The sequence below is a fragment of the Crotalus tigris genome, unplaced genomic scaffold (genome assembly GCF_016545835.1).
Source record: "Crotalus tigris isolate CLP2741 ecotype Arizona unplaced genomic scaffold, ASM1654583v1 scf7180000019181.594810, whole genome shotgun sequence".
Classification (NCBI taxonomy): domain Eukaryota; kingdom Metazoa; phylum Chordata; class Lepidosauria; order Squamata; family Viperidae; genus Crotalus; species Crotalus tigris.
In genome coordinates this window covers 137,601-156,332 of record NW_024097419.1, presented here as the reverse complement: position 1 = coordinate 156,332, position 18,732 = coordinate 137,601, and the positions used below count along the sequence as shown (strand labels likewise).

The 18,732-nt window shown below is 35.0% G+C and overlaps 1 protein-coding gene and 1 long non-coding RNA gene across 15 annotated transcripts in view; one reads left to right on the top strand and one right to left on the bottom strand.

The window, feature by feature from the left end:
- CACNA1D (calcium voltage-gated channel subunit alpha1 D) overlaps positions 1-18,732 on the bottom strand; it is a 157,090-nt gene that overhangs the window by 52,439 nt on the left and 85,919 nt on the right. For 3 of the 14 annotated variants that reach the window (XM_039360901.1, XM_039360900.1, XM_039360902.1), the window contains exons 26-32: positions 18,383-18,493; positions 17,220-17,249; positions 15,284-15,367; positions 6,583-6,621; positions 6,051-6,179; positions 3,994-4,059; positions 1,837-1,928 (exon numbers count right to left, since the gene is read on the bottom strand). In XM_039360901.1, coding sequence (XP_039216835.1) covers positions 1,837-1,928; positions 3,994-4,059; positions 6,051-6,179; positions 6,583-6,621; positions 15,284-15,367; positions 17,220-17,249; positions 18,383-18,493 — 551 coding nt within the window. Of the gene's footprint in view, positions 1-1,836; positions 1,929-3,993; positions 4,060-6,050; positions 6,180-6,582; positions 6,622-14,855; positions 14,940-15,283; positions 15,368-17,219; positions 17,250-18,382; positions 18,494-18,732 lie in introns of all 14 variants that reach the window. The other 11 variants (XM_039360911.1, XM_039360903.1, XM_039360905.1 and 8 more) reach the window with 6 other exon arrangements.
- LOC120315897 lies at positions 6,605-14,845 on the top strand. The gene is made up of 3 exons (XR_005558811.1): positions 6,605-9,801; positions 10,704-10,753; positions 12,352-14,845. It is a non-coding gene; the product is annotated as an uncharacterized LOC120315897 (long non-coding RNA).

Here is an 18,732-nt window from a genome sequence, read left to right as displayed (position 1 = left end):
CAGTTCCCAGCCTTCCAGAAGAATGGGAAGACTTGATTTTTTCCCCCAGATGTTGAAGAAAAAATATAACTTTCCAGGCAGCCCAGGTAAGTGTGGTTTGTGTTGTTGAGTCTCATACTGTATATAGTGCTTTACTATTGTGTTATGAATGTTTTAATTCTGTTTTTTACTTGATATATGGAGATTTTATTCTATTGCTTTTGTTGATTGTTGTCAGCTACCCAGAATTCATGTACAAGACAGATAACCATATTATTTTTAAAAAATAGACAAAACCAATAATTTTAAGAGAGTATTAGCTACAGTCTTCCTTTGTATAGGCATCTGGTACAAACTGTGCTGATGAAACAAATTATGAAACATGCACCTGGCCTTTAGTATTTGCATCCCAAAACTGAGTGCATATAATGTAAGTCACATGGCTTTGTTGTATAGTCAAAATACAGGTTTCATCATTTGCTTTCCTATGCAATTCACAGTCATCCCCGCACAACCTATGTACCTTGATACCTGTGTAGACAAACTCTGACCAAATTTTCTTAGTCTGAATGTAGTCTGCTGGTTAACTAGCTTGTACTATATATTGTCTAATTGCAGTGGTGCTACCTCTGCACTTTCTGGTTCCTGGATGGGGCTTTCCTCCCTGCTTTTCCTATAAATATCCCAGCTTTTAATCTGTTGATCTTGTTCCTTGCAACCCCATTGGACAAGACAGGGATACAGAAGCTACTGAATGTATAATTTTAACACAGAGTTATTTAACTATACCATCATGTTATTTGAGGCAGTAAGGGATGATATGTGGACAGCACATGATTAGGCTACCTAAATTGCCTTTTAGCTCTCATATGTAATTTGTACTCATATTCAATTACACATTTCCACATTTATCTTTGGCAATCAATATTTCAGTTAGAAGTCACTGCAGGGTATTTCCTGCAGTCCTTTCTCTTTTTCTGTTAGCTACTGATGACTACATAAAATATGAAATGGGTCATGAAGTGGCTTTTTTTTGCTTTCTGAAAAATATCAAACAGGACAACTGTTTCAAGCTGTTTATAATGTGGTAGAAATTAAATTGAATATTTTCATTTCTTTTTAGTAAAGCATTGAAAGTCTGAAAATCGTATCTCATTAAAAATCTCCAAATGATAAAGAACAAGCAAGAATCTAGCATTTCTTACATTCTAGCTTCTTCACAATCACTTTTAACTTATTAAATTAAATATATGTGGAATACTCAAAATTCCAGCAAAAGATTACGGTACATTAAATATTTTACTTGTTTATGACCTATTATCTGCACTGTTGAAGGAACAGAAGATTAATTTCTTATAAAGAAATTTAATAAAGAAAAAATAAAGAGTTTTATTACAACCTACCACAAAACCATTCTACATATTTTTGAACTCTATTTTTTTTTCTTCCTAGAGTTTGCCCGCAAGTTCAGGTCAATCAAAGGTTGATCCATTTGGCGGCAACAGGAATTGACCAACTGGTTTATTGCCCTAGCCTGATGTTATGGGCTGAGAGAGAAAGTGACTGGCCCAAAATCACCTAGCCGGCTTTCATACACTGTGACTAGAACACACAGTGTCCTGGTTCCTAACCTAGTGTTTTAACCACTAGACCAGGGGTTCTCAACCTTGGCAACTTTAAGACTTGTGGACTTCAACTCCCAGAATTCCTCAGCCAGCAAAGCTGGCTGAGGAATTCTGGGAGTTGAAGTCCACAAGTTGAAGTCCACAAGTCCAAGTTGCCAAGGTTGAGAACCCCTGCACTAGACCAAACTGGATCCTTATGAACTCTATGCCAATAATAACAAACAAATGCTACCGGAAAAGAAGAAGCACCGCCTGGGGGAAGGTTTGAAAGTTGTTGTTCCTGTTAATTTGACTGCCATCTTTCAGAGCAACTTTGCCAAATACCTGAAAGAGAAGTAACAGCTTATCCATGGTAACCTTTTGCACTTTTGATAAGCCCAACAGTTGGTTTTCTGCAGTATTGAGTCAGATGCTTGTAATATGAAACCTTTCCTATTTTTGAATCCCAATAATAATAATAATTTACTGACACATTGATCCTTAACCATAATTGTCAGATTTTACAAGACAGGTTGGTAGTAAACCTCAACTCTACAGTTTTTAATCCCTTATTCTGGATTATTTTACCTAATAAGACTTCTAGATATGAATTAATTGGATGAAACTCTATTACTGACAAAAATGAAGCTATATACACATAGATTGCCCTCTATGATATAAAGAAATCAATGTCTTTACATAGGTCTATGTTCCAGTTAAAACTGTAAACTCTCCCCTCCCCATCTTTCTTAATTAACTGATGCTTGGATAGCTTAAACACATTTATTTAATTCTCTTAACATCCAAAACATTGTTTGCCCCCTTGCCATATCATCTCCATCTCTATTGTCTTCTCCCCTTCTGTATCGCTCATTTCTTCCTTCTGGTTGTGGGTGGCTGGTGAGTCTTTGCCTGTATTTCAGTTTAAACTGTAGATGAGGCAGCCAGGGAACAGCTTAAGATGTTATACTCTGAATGTGGTTTCTTCTCTAATATTGCTCCTCAAGATGCTGAGTTTGAGCACTCTATAGGGCTGGCTTTTTAGCAAGCAGCCAAAACATTACATTTTAATTGTTTGCTGCTATCTTGTAAATGAATAGTTGAGCCATAACTTTAAAGTTTTTGAAAATTAATTATTCAATTGATGAGTGCATGGAATAGTCACCAACTGGCAGAGGCTTTTCACTGAATGGGGTATATTCCTTTGGGCTGGAATTTCAATCTTAATACGGGATTTTGCATGTTAACAACATATAGATAGCAGCACAGCACAGACCCATTCTGATGCACAGCATCAGATAGACCAGACCAGAAAATCAGCTTCACACAATAATTATTTTTATTGAGATTGACTAATAAAATAATTATAAAAATCTGACTGGGCTGTATCTCCTTCTCCTTATAGTTTAGAGAGTTAGGACATTCTAAACTTAATTCTTTGGCCAAGGTAATAGTTCCTGCATATCTTTATCAAGGATATCTTTTAAAGTATCTACATTGGTAGGCATGCATTGTAGAGTCAGCAAGATTTAGAATGGTGTGATTTTCTGATGAGAGTGGAATGCAGCAAAGCAGCTGTTTAGTTGTGGCATATAATGTGAAGAAATATCTCTAAAAATGGTTTGTGGAGCATCTTTGTGCTATGACAAACAGGCCCAGAGCAAGACTTACTGAAAGAAATGGTTGCAATTGTAAGAAGTGGGAAAGGAAACTGAAAGAAAATGGAGAAAAAGTAATGGAAAATAAAACAATGGGCAGAAATTTTCAACCCACCAAGAAGCCTTTGGGGACTTTACTTATAGTTTTTATATATACTCATGTGCTTTGTTTTCTCCAACCACCAAATATCCCAGCAGTTTGTTAAAGAGCAGCTAGTTTAGCCCTTCAAAATGTTTACTGTATTTATCTGCAACTGTTCTCTGTAATAGGTGATATTTAAAAATCCTATTTATATTTACGTAGTTGTGCTATTTTCAATCCTAATTCCTAATATGTATTTTTTTCTGTTGCTATGATTAATGATCACTAACTATTTCATTGGTTTATCTATGATTATGTCAATTGCCATGTAATTGCCTCTTTGAAAGCTTTTACTATATAGAATAAGGTGTTGCAATATACAAACCTCATTTCTCATTTGTGAATGAATTAAATAGCATTGACCCCAGTTCAGTCCAGACATTAAAAAAACCTTACCTTTTAACTACTAAGTTTAGCCAGGAATCTTAATAAAAATATTGGCAGCAAATCAGCATATTCTCTATATAGGTAAATACTCTAACACAGATTGGCAAGAGATTGTCAATTTCCTATCCCTTATTTTTTAGCAGAGTTTATTCCTCTACATGTTTAATAACTGGCTTTCATCATATACTTCCTTATCAGGAAAAAAATAATTTGTTTTTATTACCTGCATTCCAATAACCGCATAGATGAAAAACAACATAGCTATCAGAAGGGCAACATATGGTAGAGCCTAAAATGAAAAGAAGTTTGAAAATAATAACTTGCATCTATTTTGAAGCTATTACATATGGACTATACATTTTTCTATTTTTAATTTCCACTAACCGGAAATAAATAGACAAGGACTGGCAAGGAAAGCTCTACAGTTATTTAAAATGCTAACAACATATAAAAGTATGTTGTACTGAATTACACTAATTTGCTGACTTCAAAGTTGCCTGCTGTTTCAGGGTGGTGATTCAATATAAAGCTGAGTCTTATTTTATTTTAAATCTTATTTTAAAATAACGTAGATAGGATTACACTTTATGATTAATACATTCTTTTGAAACTGGTATTCCAAAATTACTAATAATTTTAATTAGTAATTTCCATCTTGTTGAACAATTAAGAAACATGATGGCAGAAAGTCTGAATGAAGAATTAGCATGGTTACAAATCAGGTTATTATTCTCAGTCTGTAATCATAGGCATATAGAAAATATGCCTCACTAAATTCTTGTAAAAATGTTTAATTGTAAAAATATTCAATCAGAACTGCAAAGAACTGGGCACAATTTAAATGCTATGTAGATTATTATATTATTCAGATATAATCAAACCCATAATCAGAACCTTGTTGGTTGGTTGTGACCTTTAAAGCCCTACACGATATGGGGCCATGATACCTATGGAGCCATCTTCATCCCATCACATCAGCCTATCCCACCTGATCAGGCAGGGAAGGTATGTTACAGACGCCATTATTTAAAGAATTTTGATTGGTGGGTTCTAGGAAGAGAGCTATTGCCCCCTATTATTCTCCAGAGATGAGACTGGCCCCCACTTTCCTGGCCTTCCAAAAAGGAGTTAAGACATGGCTCTGTAACCTCACATGGTTTGCCCTGGGGAATATGCAGCCATGGGCCTGGTTAGTTCCCTGAAAGGCCTCCTTTTGTCTTTTGACTAATTTTAATCTCTTGTCTCCTTTTAACACTTTTAAAAATGTTTTAACTTTTATACATACAGTAGGCCAAAATTGTGGAAACCTTTTGGGGAAGTGTATTTTTTAGGTTTGATGGCTAATACCACTTTTTTTTGGAGTAGTACCATAAAATTATATATCAATGGAAAGATAATTTAATCAAGAATGTAATGCAACAAAGTTTGTTCAATTATCTGTACTGTATTTTATGAAAAATTATAGCCAAATAAACAGAAAAAGGAAGCACAACTTGCTTAGGTTGCTATCAGGTAGCTTTCCTTCATCTGATTGTAGCCAGTGAGCATGAGTGTTTAGAGAGCCAATCAGGTGTCATCTTGTTTTGGCAATGAGCCAATCAGATCACAGTAGGATTCAGTTATTGATGTCATGTATTGAAGCTGAGAGGAGGACATTTGTCAGTGTGTTATGTGATCGCTATCAAGTTGGTTGGGGTTTTTTTTCTTTCATTTACTAATAATTCATGAGCTTGTAAAAATAATATTAAAGTAATGGTGTAAAGAGTTGACTGGTTGCCCAGAAAGCGATGTAAAATAGTATTATTAAGTGAACAAGGCTACAGCTATAAAGAAATTAGAAGAAAAATTGGTGGAAGCTTAACCAAAGGTGGCATTTCTACTGTACACTTTTCCCAAAAGATTTCCACAATTTTGGCCACTACTGTACTGTTTTATTTTTTAGCATTTTATTGTATACCACCAGTCCCTCTTTGAGGGAGCTGGGCAGTACAGAAATGTGAAAAATAACTAAAAATAAATAAAATAATGTAATTATTATATATTCCAGTCAATATGATGCAAATACAGATATACATGCCTATGTATGCATACTCATGCACATGCACACACAAAGACAAGCACACAAATATAATTGAACAAAAGAGAGACACAGAGATATTGAACCTCTTGATAATACACATCACCCTTGTTTATACTGTATTTCACTCTGGATCACCATCCAATACCTAATACATTGCATTTTAACTCCAAAAAAGCAATTATTTTAAATGTTACGCCTACCTGAAATGACTTAATAAATGTCCATAATAAAGTTCGGATTCCTTCTCCCCTGCTGAGGAGCTTCACTAATCTCATAACTCGGAACAGACGGAAAAATGTGATGGAGATTCTAGCACTGTCTTCACTGTTCTATAGGGTATTATACAGAAATCAAATCATGTAAAAGCCAGAATACAGAACAATTCAGGAAAAAGAAAAACAATAACAAATACAAAGGTGAAAGGTTGGAATATATGTCTCTGGGTCTTTTTCAACTTTATAAGCATGATGTGACAGGAAAAAAATTACATGCTGGTACACAAAATCTGTAGAAATGCTTCACTCATCACATGCATTTCCATGCTTTCCACATTGTTAATAGGATCAAGTTGAATTTGCCTGTAGTAAGGTTTGATAGGTACACTGACAACAAAATCAAATCACTGCATACATTTTTCTAGGACAAATACAGAAAAACCAGTGGAGGAAAGAATAATAAAAAGAATAAGCTTGAAGTAGAGGTACAATCACTGGGGTTAGTTTGCTATCTTACCCCAGATTCATCAGTTGTAACAGTTTCAGTTGGCTTTGGCTTTAAAAAATTAAGAACATTATGTATTAAAATCAAAGTAAAGATGCTGAAAAATAATTCTACTTGACGATACTGTGAAGAGGGGGAAAAAGAATTCAAATTAAAGTTTCATAATATGATGCTGATTAAGAAAAAAAATCCTTTTGACCTGTATCTTCATTAGTTATTTACATTACTGACAGAACTGTGCAAAATGCTATGTTCCACTGTAGTAAGATACGCTTTGTTATTATTTAATGATCTGACCACAGTTGACTATCATGATAGGCTTCCCTCTAAAAAAGGCATGTCAAACTCACAACGTCATGTGATGTCGCGCGACGTATTGCAACTTGTTCCCCATCGCCGGCAATGGGGTGGGTGTGGTTTTGGCGTGATACATCTGGCCCATGGGCCAGAAGTTTGACATGCCTGCTCTAAATCATCCTTCCCCCAAATGATGTCTTCCATATCTATTGGGATCAGAGCCCCCAAATTTCTTACCATATTTGTGTAATTTGCAGAATCCCAACGCATCTGGAAACCATCAGGTAGGGAAAAGCTCTATCGATTCACTAGTCTAGGGGATGGTGCCTCTCTATATAAATGGTGCCTCTCTACATAAATTATTGCCCTTTTTACTATAAAACTTAGAGGTATTTGAAACTTATTTTGTATTTGATATTTGAACTCTTTTGGTTATCGTAATGATTCATAACAGAACAGAATTTGACAAAGGGCTGTTGAGTTATTCACTGGCTGTGGATATTCCATAGAATAGTGAACTTACAAGTAAGGAGTATGGTCTACTCTAAGCTGAATACTTGGCAATCTGTCTGAACAAAATAACAGTGTATTGGTAACTTTAAAGGCACACTTGAATTTAGATGGATAATAATTCATGATTTATAAGAAGTTATGCTTTCGGCATTATTCTGATTTTCTCATAGCACAGAGATCTAAATGGTTAGCAACTTCAGATAAGTCCTTGTTTAACAATCTATTTCCTGCCTTTGTGCCCTCTAGATATGATGGAACTGCAAATCCTCAGATTTAATCTGGGAATTGTGCATGTTGCAATCCAGGTAAGACTGTAGGGTATGAAGTTGGAGAAGGTTAACCTATATTATCCTACAAGAACATTTTTTTGAGAACAGTATAGGCTGTTTTATGTCGAATAGCAAATTAAATGAAGATAATAACAGCTGAATGGAAAGTTCCAGTGAGGATCTGTTAATAACTTTGTTTCTTAAGAGACAATATGGAACGGAGAAAATTTTGAAAAGTCTCTGATTTTAATAGCTGCCTGACTAAAGGGAAGAGAAACCACAAATGCAACAACAAGGGAGCAAGAAATAAAGTTTGTGTAAGAACGTTTGTATGTATTATCAAATGAGTATTGGTCAAGGAATCATTATGAAACATATGCAGCCTATTGCCATATTATATGCAATAACATTCTGGGATAAGGCTAATAGCACTTACTATCTGTGGGGGCTTTCCATTCTCTGTGGAATTCAAATTACTATCTGCTTGGGAACCACTGGGATAAAAGGTTACTTTAACATCTTGAACATTTGAAGGGTTCCTGGGGGCAGCAGAAGAGTACTGGATTATAGATACCTTTGACTTGATTTAAAAAAAATATTTTTCTCACATTCTTAAGAGAAAGAGTGCACTGTTGCTTTACCATTGCTGGAGAGCAAATGTGATTTTCTTGCACTGAGACACATAAATACACACAGACTACAGAACATAGATTATGTTAATTGCAATGGTAGTCAAGATAAAAATCAAGAGAGAGTGAGAGAAATACTCAAATCTCTGCTTAATATGGCCAGCCATTTGAATATAAACTGTTATAGCAATGAAGTTACAATTGGGTCTACTCATATTAGAACATACCCCCAAACATTTTCTGGCAATAATAAAACAATATTTGATATACGTTCTTTGCTAAAATAAGAGGCAATACTCTCATACACAGGAGAACATGAAAATTAATTAAGCTCATGTGCTTAAGGTACAGACTCTTAATATTTAGACTTGCTAAGAAAATGGACTATTTGATCCTTACTTTATTAAAACATTTCACCAAAGGCAGTAATCTGGCTGCAGAAATATTTAAATATCTATGTATGTCCACTAAAAACTATTTGGCATATCCCACAGGCAAGCAAAGACTTGCGTAGAATATTTTGCTTACTGTTTGATCATTTGGGGGTATTTTGATTATTTGGGGGATTTTTTTAGACAAAAACCCTGAATATTAGTGCATGTTTTCTCAGGGTAGTCTTCTGATATTCAATGGAGATTAGACAACCATTCTTTCTTGCCAAAAGTATGCTCGGGAGTCTAGTAGCACCTTTTTAGACTAACAAATTTTATTAAAAGGCCTAAGCTTTTGTAAGGTGTCTCTTTTGATTTCTGCTACCATCAGCTAACATGGCTCTAATTTTATTATGTCTTTAAAGTAGTGGGTTCTCAACTTTTTCCTCACCACGGACCCTTGTTAATTATTTTTTGTGGTCACGGACCCCCAAGACTTAACTCGAGAGTTAAATCATAACATTTCTTCAAGCCTTCACAGACCCCCTATGTCAACATCACGTCCCCCCAAGGGGACCGCGGACCACAGATTGAGAACCAATGCTTAGTTTAAAGGACTGAATGCGCCTAAAGTATGAGGACAAAAGAAGAGCTCTAACCTGGATTTTATTTGAATGTCTCACTCTTTCACATTTTTTTTTGCATTTGTATTTTGCATTATATTATGTATATTAACATCTCAGTCTACAGTTTTGGAGGTCAATATGCTGAAATGTCCTTTTATGTGGATTTTAAGAATCTTTGTAAGCCTATCTGTAGAAATGAAACAAACATGACACATCTCTTCTACTTATCTTGTCTAGGCAAAAGGCCCGAGATATGTTTGAAATAAAATGAGGAACAATTACTTGTGCCTGCTATGTATCATTCATCCTTTCCCTTTAAAATATAAAATATTAGTCTGTTGAGGAGAGTAGTGTGATATCACAAACATGCTATTTATTTGTCAAGGAGAGGGAGTGCTATTATCTAATCTCCACATTTGGTTTTACAGATAACTGGTATCAATTTGAGTTGAATGAAATGGCTTGTATCTGTTGATATTGCTAATGCTACATCCTGTTTTCACAAGATAGCTGTAGCTGCCACAAGGTAATGAATTTAGTAAAATAATTTTAAGTTTTTTAAGCTGCTGGATTTATAGATGTCATATATTTTGTAGCACTTGATTGCAAGGTATATACATTTATTGAGATGGATGGATGGATAGATGGATGGATGGATGAATGGATGGATGGATGGAAGATAGATAGATGATAGATAGATAGATAGATAGATAGATGATATGCTTGTAGGTAAACACTCACCTTTAAAAAAAGTAAAATATATAAAACCCTCTTTTCCAATCTGGTGTCTTATTTTACTTTTGATTGCATGTATCTATTTGTAGCTTCTGTTGTCAGTTTCAGATTAGGTTGAATTTAAAGTTTTGTAGTTTTTCTGAGTATATTAATTATTTCTCTGAGCTTATAGACATCTTTGGAATAGGGAGTGCAGGGACATATGAAAAATATCAAGAAGGCAGTTCCAAGAATGCAACCAAACACTCTTCTTTTTTCTGTGAGTTGTGAATGCAATGCATGTTTTAAAAGGGACAAGATATTCTGCCACCTTGCTCTGCCTGAATGCACTCGGGGTAGAAGTTGGAATATAAATTAAATACATAATCAGAAAATAATTTTGAAAGGTGGCACAGAATTGTTAAAGCTACAGAAATCTAGTGCTGAACTGCCTCAAAATATACCTGATATACAGTATTTGAAAGGCCTAAGCAGAGAAATAGCACACTTCCACTGTTTAACTTCTTAGTGCTACTCCTAAATTTCAGATGAAATCTACCTTCCTGTAATTGTGACCCTTGAGAACTCGTCATGTGCAGAAGACAACACTGGAAACAAATATAAAGCTTCAGTTTTTAAAAGATGTCATTGTTCCTTGATGTTCCACATTGTTCAGACTGCATGTTGACTAAAGTTTTGATCATTACATTTTAGGAAGAATACGTGTAAAGTGGAAAATGTCCAAAGGAAAGAAATCAAGGACGGTAAGATAAGCATTTAATCCAGACACAATAATTGTCTTCAATTAATCAAAGGGCTGCCAAACAGGTCTATGCATTTTGGAACAATAGACAGTCATGCACCCTGAAGTACCATCACCCAACTGTGACCAAAGAAGAAAGAGAAATGAGATACAACAAGATCTCATTTGATTCTTGATCCTGATCACATGATATGCATAATTTGGGACTGTGGTTACTTACTGCCCAACATAAAAAAAGTCTGGTTTTATTGGCAATGAAGAGCTTTCCTTTTGTTCTTACTTGACAAGAATCATATCTCACAGCAAACATCCCTCCACGCTTTATGAAGGATTGGTAATCCATCGTTCAAAGTAAATACCATTGAATAAATATGAACCTCCTCTTTCTTCCATATCACCTTAATTTTAAAGTTCTGTTGAATCAAACTGTAAACAAATAATGAATATACTCTTAAAATACTCTACAGTAGCTATCCAAACTATTTTTCAGCTTGACATGTTAACATTACCATAAGTTCTTATTAAGATAAGTACATCCATAGCAAATTTTCCAAAACACTTGACTTCTTTTTCTCAACTGAGAAGGCTAATTAATTGCTAATACTAATTTCAGAAATCTGGCACAACCACAGGTATTTGGCTGTCCCAAGAATAAAAGAGAAACAGTGTAAAATATATTGTCTGTTTATTATACTTTTCAACTTCAGAACATAAATTTCACAAAAAACTCACAATCGTAAGCCTGTAGTGTATAATCAAGAATGAATCATTTAGCTATGTAGAGCTAGGGTCTGTATATATATTTTTCATCAAAACATAACTAAATAAAGTAATTGTACAGCTTTTAAGAGACAGTATTTTAAAAGTATGCTGGTAATTTTAATATACTTTTTTATTATCTTGCTTTTAAAAATTCTTTAAAAAAAAATAAACATGAAAACTAGTGTCAGCGCCATTAAGTAGACTAGAGTAGGAAATCAACTCCACAAGAAGACTAAAAGCACTTTTAGTGAGATAATCATAGAATCTTGCCACCCTGATTGTGCTGTACCTTCTCTTCCTCTTTATAGTTAAATGAGTTGGGGAGGCTTCTACCTAAGATGCTTTTGAATCTTATCTGGTTGTTGTGGACTTAAAAAATGTTTCAGTCCTTTCTGCCTAGGTAACCCTTTTCACATATCTCTGACAAAGTCATTTCCTTACTCCTTATAGCCAGGTAACAGAAGCTCATTCTTGCTTGATAAATTAAAGAAGCAGTTGCCCCAAATAAACATGAGGCATTTTCCTTAATAGATCAAAGACATAAAACCACCTTGCTTAGTGACTACAATTTGACCAGAAACTATGGTCACTTAATTGCCACTGTCACTAAGTGGAAAATCATGTTTCTGTGACTGGCTTAAGACCTTCCCATTTGTGAACCACCATTGTCATAAAGCACATGACAGAGACTTTCTCCTTCTCTAGTAACTCTTTAGTCATAAGCCAGTTGCAAAGAGCCCAAGTGGCAATCACATAGCTATGGGATGCTGCAATGCTCCTGCTGTAAATGTGAGGATTGGTCACTAAGCTATTTTTTTTTATCAATGTGACTTTCAGGGAAGAACTGCCTTAATTCTTCTGAATACTACTTTGCTTCCTAGAACTTAAGGAAAGTTCAGCCTTCTTTGTTTATAGAACGGTTCTTGTCTATTTCCTTCAAGGTCATAACCAGGTAAGTATATTCTGGAGAAGCTATAATAAGATAAAAATAAGAACCTCTTTGTATGCCAGTTTTTGTACAGATACTGCTTTTTTAAATTAAAAAATGTAAGCATATTTCTTACAGGCAACTGAAAGTATTTGAAGGATTTATCAATTGTCTACACACCGAACAGATAATCACAATAACTCTTCAATATATCTCATCAGTTCTGTAGCCAAAATCTGAATCTCTTGTCTGAGTATCTCTTTTAAAAGTAGGATACAAACTTTAGGAATTTTGAGTTTAATACTGGATTAATTTGAACCAATCACAATATTTCAGTCACATCTCTCTTTACAATACGAGGATAAAATAATGAAATAAAGGCTATTCCCACAATTCTGAGTTCTTTGGAAAAAACATAATGATGAAAAATATAATACATAAATTGTATCCACACACTATGAAATGTAGACACGTACAACACTGAGTTCAGAAACAAATGCCCGATCTTCTTGTGTCCAGAAGCAAATAGAAGAAAAAAAGAACTCAAACTTCACAAGAAGATCTACTCTTGTTCAACAAACCAGCTAGTTTATTTGTTCAAATCAGATGCCATATTAGCATGGCTCCAAATCCAGATATAGTTGAGTGCTCCGAAGCTTTAGGAATTTGCTAAAGGAAATTTCAGGCACTATTGGATTATTGACGAAGCAAAGTGAAACTAAATAGCTTATCCAAAAATGTATCTATTCTAAGACCATTGCTGGTACACAAACTTAATATTGTGAATTTCTCAATTCACAATTATATTTTACGATAAGATGAAAATAGTATTACAACAGAGTAGTTAAGAAAGGGGTATGTGATTGTGTGTGCATATATACAGATACATATAAGTGATTTGGAGCTTACTGAGTACACCCTTCCCATGGAGAAATGGTATTGAAAGATTATAAATAATTAGATATAGTTTTTTTAACAAAAAACATTCAGAATGAAAAGCCTAAAGCTGAGCTTTACATTCTAATAGTCAGCAGGGTTTCCTGTAGCAAAGATTTTTTTTATTCTGGATTGCTAGTGAAATATTCGAATATTATGTACCTGTTTCTCAGATTTAATTGTGACTTTGACAAAAGCAATACTTGTGAAATATTCTCTATGTACCTCTTGAACACAAAAACAACATTCTTGCAAAAATCCAAGTCTCCCCCCCCCAAAAAAAAATGAGTCAGAGAAAAAATAAGTATTCTAAGTCCAAGGCTGGTGTTTTTATTCACTGTTTGGGGGAGCCACACTGATGGAAATACAGGTGTTTATATCTGGCAGATTAAAAGTTTCTTTCTATCTATCCCTGTTTGTCATATCTTTGCCTTTATCACCATCAGAGCGCTTTAAAGAAGCAGCAAGCTAAACATTTCTCACCAACAAGATGTGCAGGACAGATGTATGGACCACTTCCTTTTCAATGAGCAGAAGGGGAAATTAGCAGGGATGTCCACCCAGGGACCATAGGACTTAAAACCACAATTGTACTAAAGTTGTAGCCAAATCTCTCAAAGGGACAGAAGTGTCCCCACAGAAAGCCTTTTAAACTAAATCAGGACTGCACTTTTTATCACCCACAAAGCCAAATCTAGCCCAGAGGTGACTGCAGGAAAGGTCAAAGGGGAAAGGGGTAGCAGTGAAGAGAAATGGCGGAAACAGGATTGTGCTTTTGCACCACAAGTTCCATCCCTTTTGTACAGGCACTGTGACATTGCACAGATGTTCAAAAAGAATGGAGTTTGTGTCAGAATAGTACATTGCTCATTTCATTATTTTGACAAAAGCATCAGTTCTTGTAGCGATCCCTATTCCAGACTATTAGCCATATGACTGAATTTAAATTATCATTAATATTCCTAATTCTTAATACTTCACAATAAAATTTATAATTCTAGTTATAAAATGTCCTCACTGAATTTGTAAAGCCATTTATAAAATATGATTATTAAAATTTGGATAATATATACTTTATCAATTTTTTTTATTTGCAGTACAACCTAATTTTCTTGGCTTTCTTCCACCCTCATGGATAGCAATTTAAACCGAACCAGGTCTATACAACATATGACCCATCAAAGAGGTCACTGGTTGTGCCTGAAAAAACTTATGTTGTGCAGTTGTGACCACATGGCCTTTTGAATGTGATATCTCAATTTCCATTAGAAGTCTTTGTCATGATTCCTCTTTTAATTTTGGGGCATAATCTACAGGTATTACTGTAGGAAAGATAGAACTCCAATTTCCACACAATGCACAAAGATCCATCTCTTAATAGGAGGGGAAAGGATGTATGACTCTTCCAACTACTCTTTTTTACCCTGGTGCTAAATGGTCAGCCATTACTTTGTATGGGGAGTACAGGGTTACTTACATTAATTTCGGTTATAGCAATATCAACGACGCTACCAACAACAATTAAGGCATCAAAAGTGTTCCATGCATCAGTGAAATAGTGCTGTTAGGACAAGCATTCAGTAGCACGAGAAAACAGAAACAGAAAAAAAGAGAAGAAAAGGACAGTGTTATAACACAGAAACACAATGTACCCAGTACTGCATCTTTCCATCTCAAATCTGAGAAAACGGGAAGCAAACTATGAATTATGTCTGTCCTGCATTTGGAGTTAAGAACATATCCAAAGTTCTGTGACTTGTCCAAATAACATAATAAAAGGGGGGAAGGGAAAACAGAGATAAAGAAAGGGCTCGGGGGGGGGAGGAGGGAAGGGGAAAGAAAAAGAGAGAGAGAGGGAGAGAAATAGCAGAGTGGGACTGCGGGGGTTTGCTGGGAAATACTCACATCGGCTTCACTGAGAATGATGTCTACTATGCTGCCAAGAACGACGAGGGAGTCAAACGAGTTCCAGGCATCACTAAAATAGCCCTGAACAGAGCAGGCAGGGTGCAAATGTTTGTAATTACATATGAAATGTCAGAATATTTGCATTCTTCTGTTTAACTTTTTCATAAACAGAAAATACATCAAACAAAAATTCTGTGGCCTCATGAGAAGAAAATAAACAATATTGCCTACTGAAGGAAAGGCTTATATGTGACATGATACCACTGCCATATGCCAACAGAGTTCTGCAGCAGATGGTTTATGTTGTAAATATGGACACACAGGGTACTGGCAGTATGAGAAAAGAATATCCTCCAGAGTGCTCCAATTTGAGACTTCACTACAAATTAACATCAACTTCTAAAGTAGTTACTGTTATGGATGAGAACTACCACAAACCCTGATGCTGCCCGAGGGCACCAGTTTGCCACCTCAAGCTTGTTGTGATACTCATGGACACCTGATAGCCTCCCTCACAATTCACCTTTCACTGCCCAAATGCATCTCTCATATAACATACTGAAAGAAAGGCTGCCTATGTAAAATCCTGGTGGACAGGACAATTCAGAGGAGACTATTAAAATCTAAATATAATGTCATGCTCCTGTGTAGTTTACTTCTGCAAACTAATATGTTGCAACACAAAACATAAATAAAGAAGTGTTCAATAACCTTTGTGTAGAATTATGTTTTAAGCAGAATCACCCCAAATCTCATCATGTAGATAGGAACACAAGAAAATGCCATCATGGTATATTTTTTTTAAACTTTGGCTGTGTTTACATGGCATGCTTAACCCATCATTGGTAGGGTTAATGGTTAGTATGCTGTGAGAACAACTATGCTCAGGCATGGGGTTAGAAAGGGATAGTTTTAACCTAAAATGTGCTGGGATAGTTCGCCAACAGTTTCAAAGACAGTTTGTAGTAGCTGAGTTTCTTACAAAGATGGCTCACTTTGGATAGAAACGGTTTGGGTCAGTTATGTGATATGAACTGATACGTAGTCTAACCAATAGTTTTGAAAGATTTCCAAATGGAAAATTCTCCAGATCTAATTCAGAAGGGCTAAGGATTAAGCCACAGATCTTCTGCACGAAAGCAAATATTCTAGCACTAAACTATTTCCTTCTGATATTATATATGATTAGTAATGTCCAAGCTAAATTAAAAATTGAAGTCCATTTGGCATACAATATAAGAAATTATAAGGATGAGTGTGGAACTTATGGGCAACACATAGATCCAGTGGCAGTTTAAATCAGCTTATATGACTCTTTTAAAAAAATAAGGTTCTTTTCCCAATTGCAACATGTAATTAGTGCCTCTTTAAGCCCTCAAAATAGGAAATAAATAAAAGAACAAGCCAACAAAACTGATATTTCCAATTAAGAAATATGGTCAGTCTTTGTTGTCTCAGTAACATGGGCTTCGAACTTCATGATTGAAACAAAATGTATTGCTTGATCAGCACATTTCAGGAAAAAAGCCAGACAAAAGTAAACAAAGTTGGATCATGAGAAGATTGCACTCACGATAGAGGAGGTTGAGAAGCACCTCAGGCAAAGCATGGGCACTCCAAAATGTTTGCCAATCCTTAACTGGAAAGAGCTTGAATGGACCCCTGTCTTACTGAGTCACTATAAGATTACTGGAATTTTAAACTGCATGTCACATATTAATCACTTAAGGCACACCTTTCCCATGCTCAATATTGTTTCCAGCAATGTGTAGGGGCAAAGCAAGCAAATACAAATAAGAACACAAGTAAAAGAAATCGAGATGATTCTGGAAAAGGGAAAAATGCAAAATATGGACAAGTCACAGCAAGTAAACTTGCATCACACATCCCAATAACCTTCATCACTGCAATAACCGAAGATGAAATTACTTACTAGATATCTTTTCTTTTTTGGCACACAAATCTGATAAACAATGGCAAGGGAAAATAATTCCACATTTAGTTACAGAATGCTTGGTTTTCACAACCTCATGAACTTTGCAAATAATTTATGGTATTCAATTTTTATAAACTGGAAAACGAGTAGTGGAATGGCTTGTGGCCTAAAGTATGATGTCGTCCTCCACTCCCTCAATGATAAGTTGCAGGGCTAAACCCCCAATGACATGTGTGAACTGAGCATGCCCATCTGGAAAAGAATTCCTAAGTTCAAGCAGCTACTGGCAAAGTGGAGACTCTTGGCTCAGTAGACATTCTGATTCCATAGGTGGCCTTATATGGAAGAGCCTGTCTTCTAATGGAGGTTCATCTCCATTCAGCATGTGGATATTGGAGGACTAGATTGTCATCAGTTATGAGACATGGCATGGTTTCACTCCTAGTTCAAAGTATAATTGATTACATGATGAATGGCAGAAACAATTATGCATCTACAAAGCCTGGGATTAGATTGGATCCATAACCAAAATAAAAATCTGATAGTAGCTTATATCCAAATTGTTATTTTTGAATAACACTGAGAATTGTTAAACTTTGTTAAACTACTGAATTTGAAAAAAAGAGAGTCATATTTAATTGCTGGAGTCCATTTGCTTATTTGCAAACTGTTCATAAGCTACACTGCTTCCAAATGTGTCAGTGCCCACCTACAAACATGCCTGTTCTTTTTGCCCAAATTATGTAAAAAAAAATCTGTGAAATATTTGTGGCATAAAGACACTGCCTGTTTTGTGTTATACTACTACAGTGGTTAAACATTGACATTGATATTCAATATGTTTGGGAGTGTAATATATGTTCAGAACTATCTGAAAAAAAATAGTGGATTTATAACTTTAATATATTTCTTATTTATATATTACCAGCAATACTTTTTTTTAAAAAAAAAAATAATGTTTCTTCATTTTATTTCCTGCAGTTGCATTAACACAGTTATCAGATTTAAGATTTTTGGTGAAGATACTGTATTTCTGATGATTAACCATGAAAAACTCACATTTACCTACTTATGTGTGCTGATCTAAGCAAAAAATACTTGTAAATTAAAAAGAAGCAACTAAAAAAGAAATGCTAATTAAATCATGCATAATCTCTTACCTTCGGTTTAAATGCAATGAGTTTCAGAACCATTTCAACAGTAAACACTGCAGTAAACACCATATTCAGAATATCCATTGCATCATTAAATAGTTTAGACTGTCCATAGTGCTATGAATAAAACAAATGAGAAAAATATTAATATAACTAAATATTTTTTCAGGCAATCAAAATAAATGAACAACACATTTCTAACATTCTACCGCAAATCTTGTACTAAAAAGATTAGTATGAAATCCTATGTTGTTAATACTTCACAAGGAGAAGTTTGGAAAGTGCAGTATAAAGGCTACAAAACAAGGAGATGGTGAGTTCTAGTCCCTCCTTAGGCACAAAAACCAGCTGTGTAA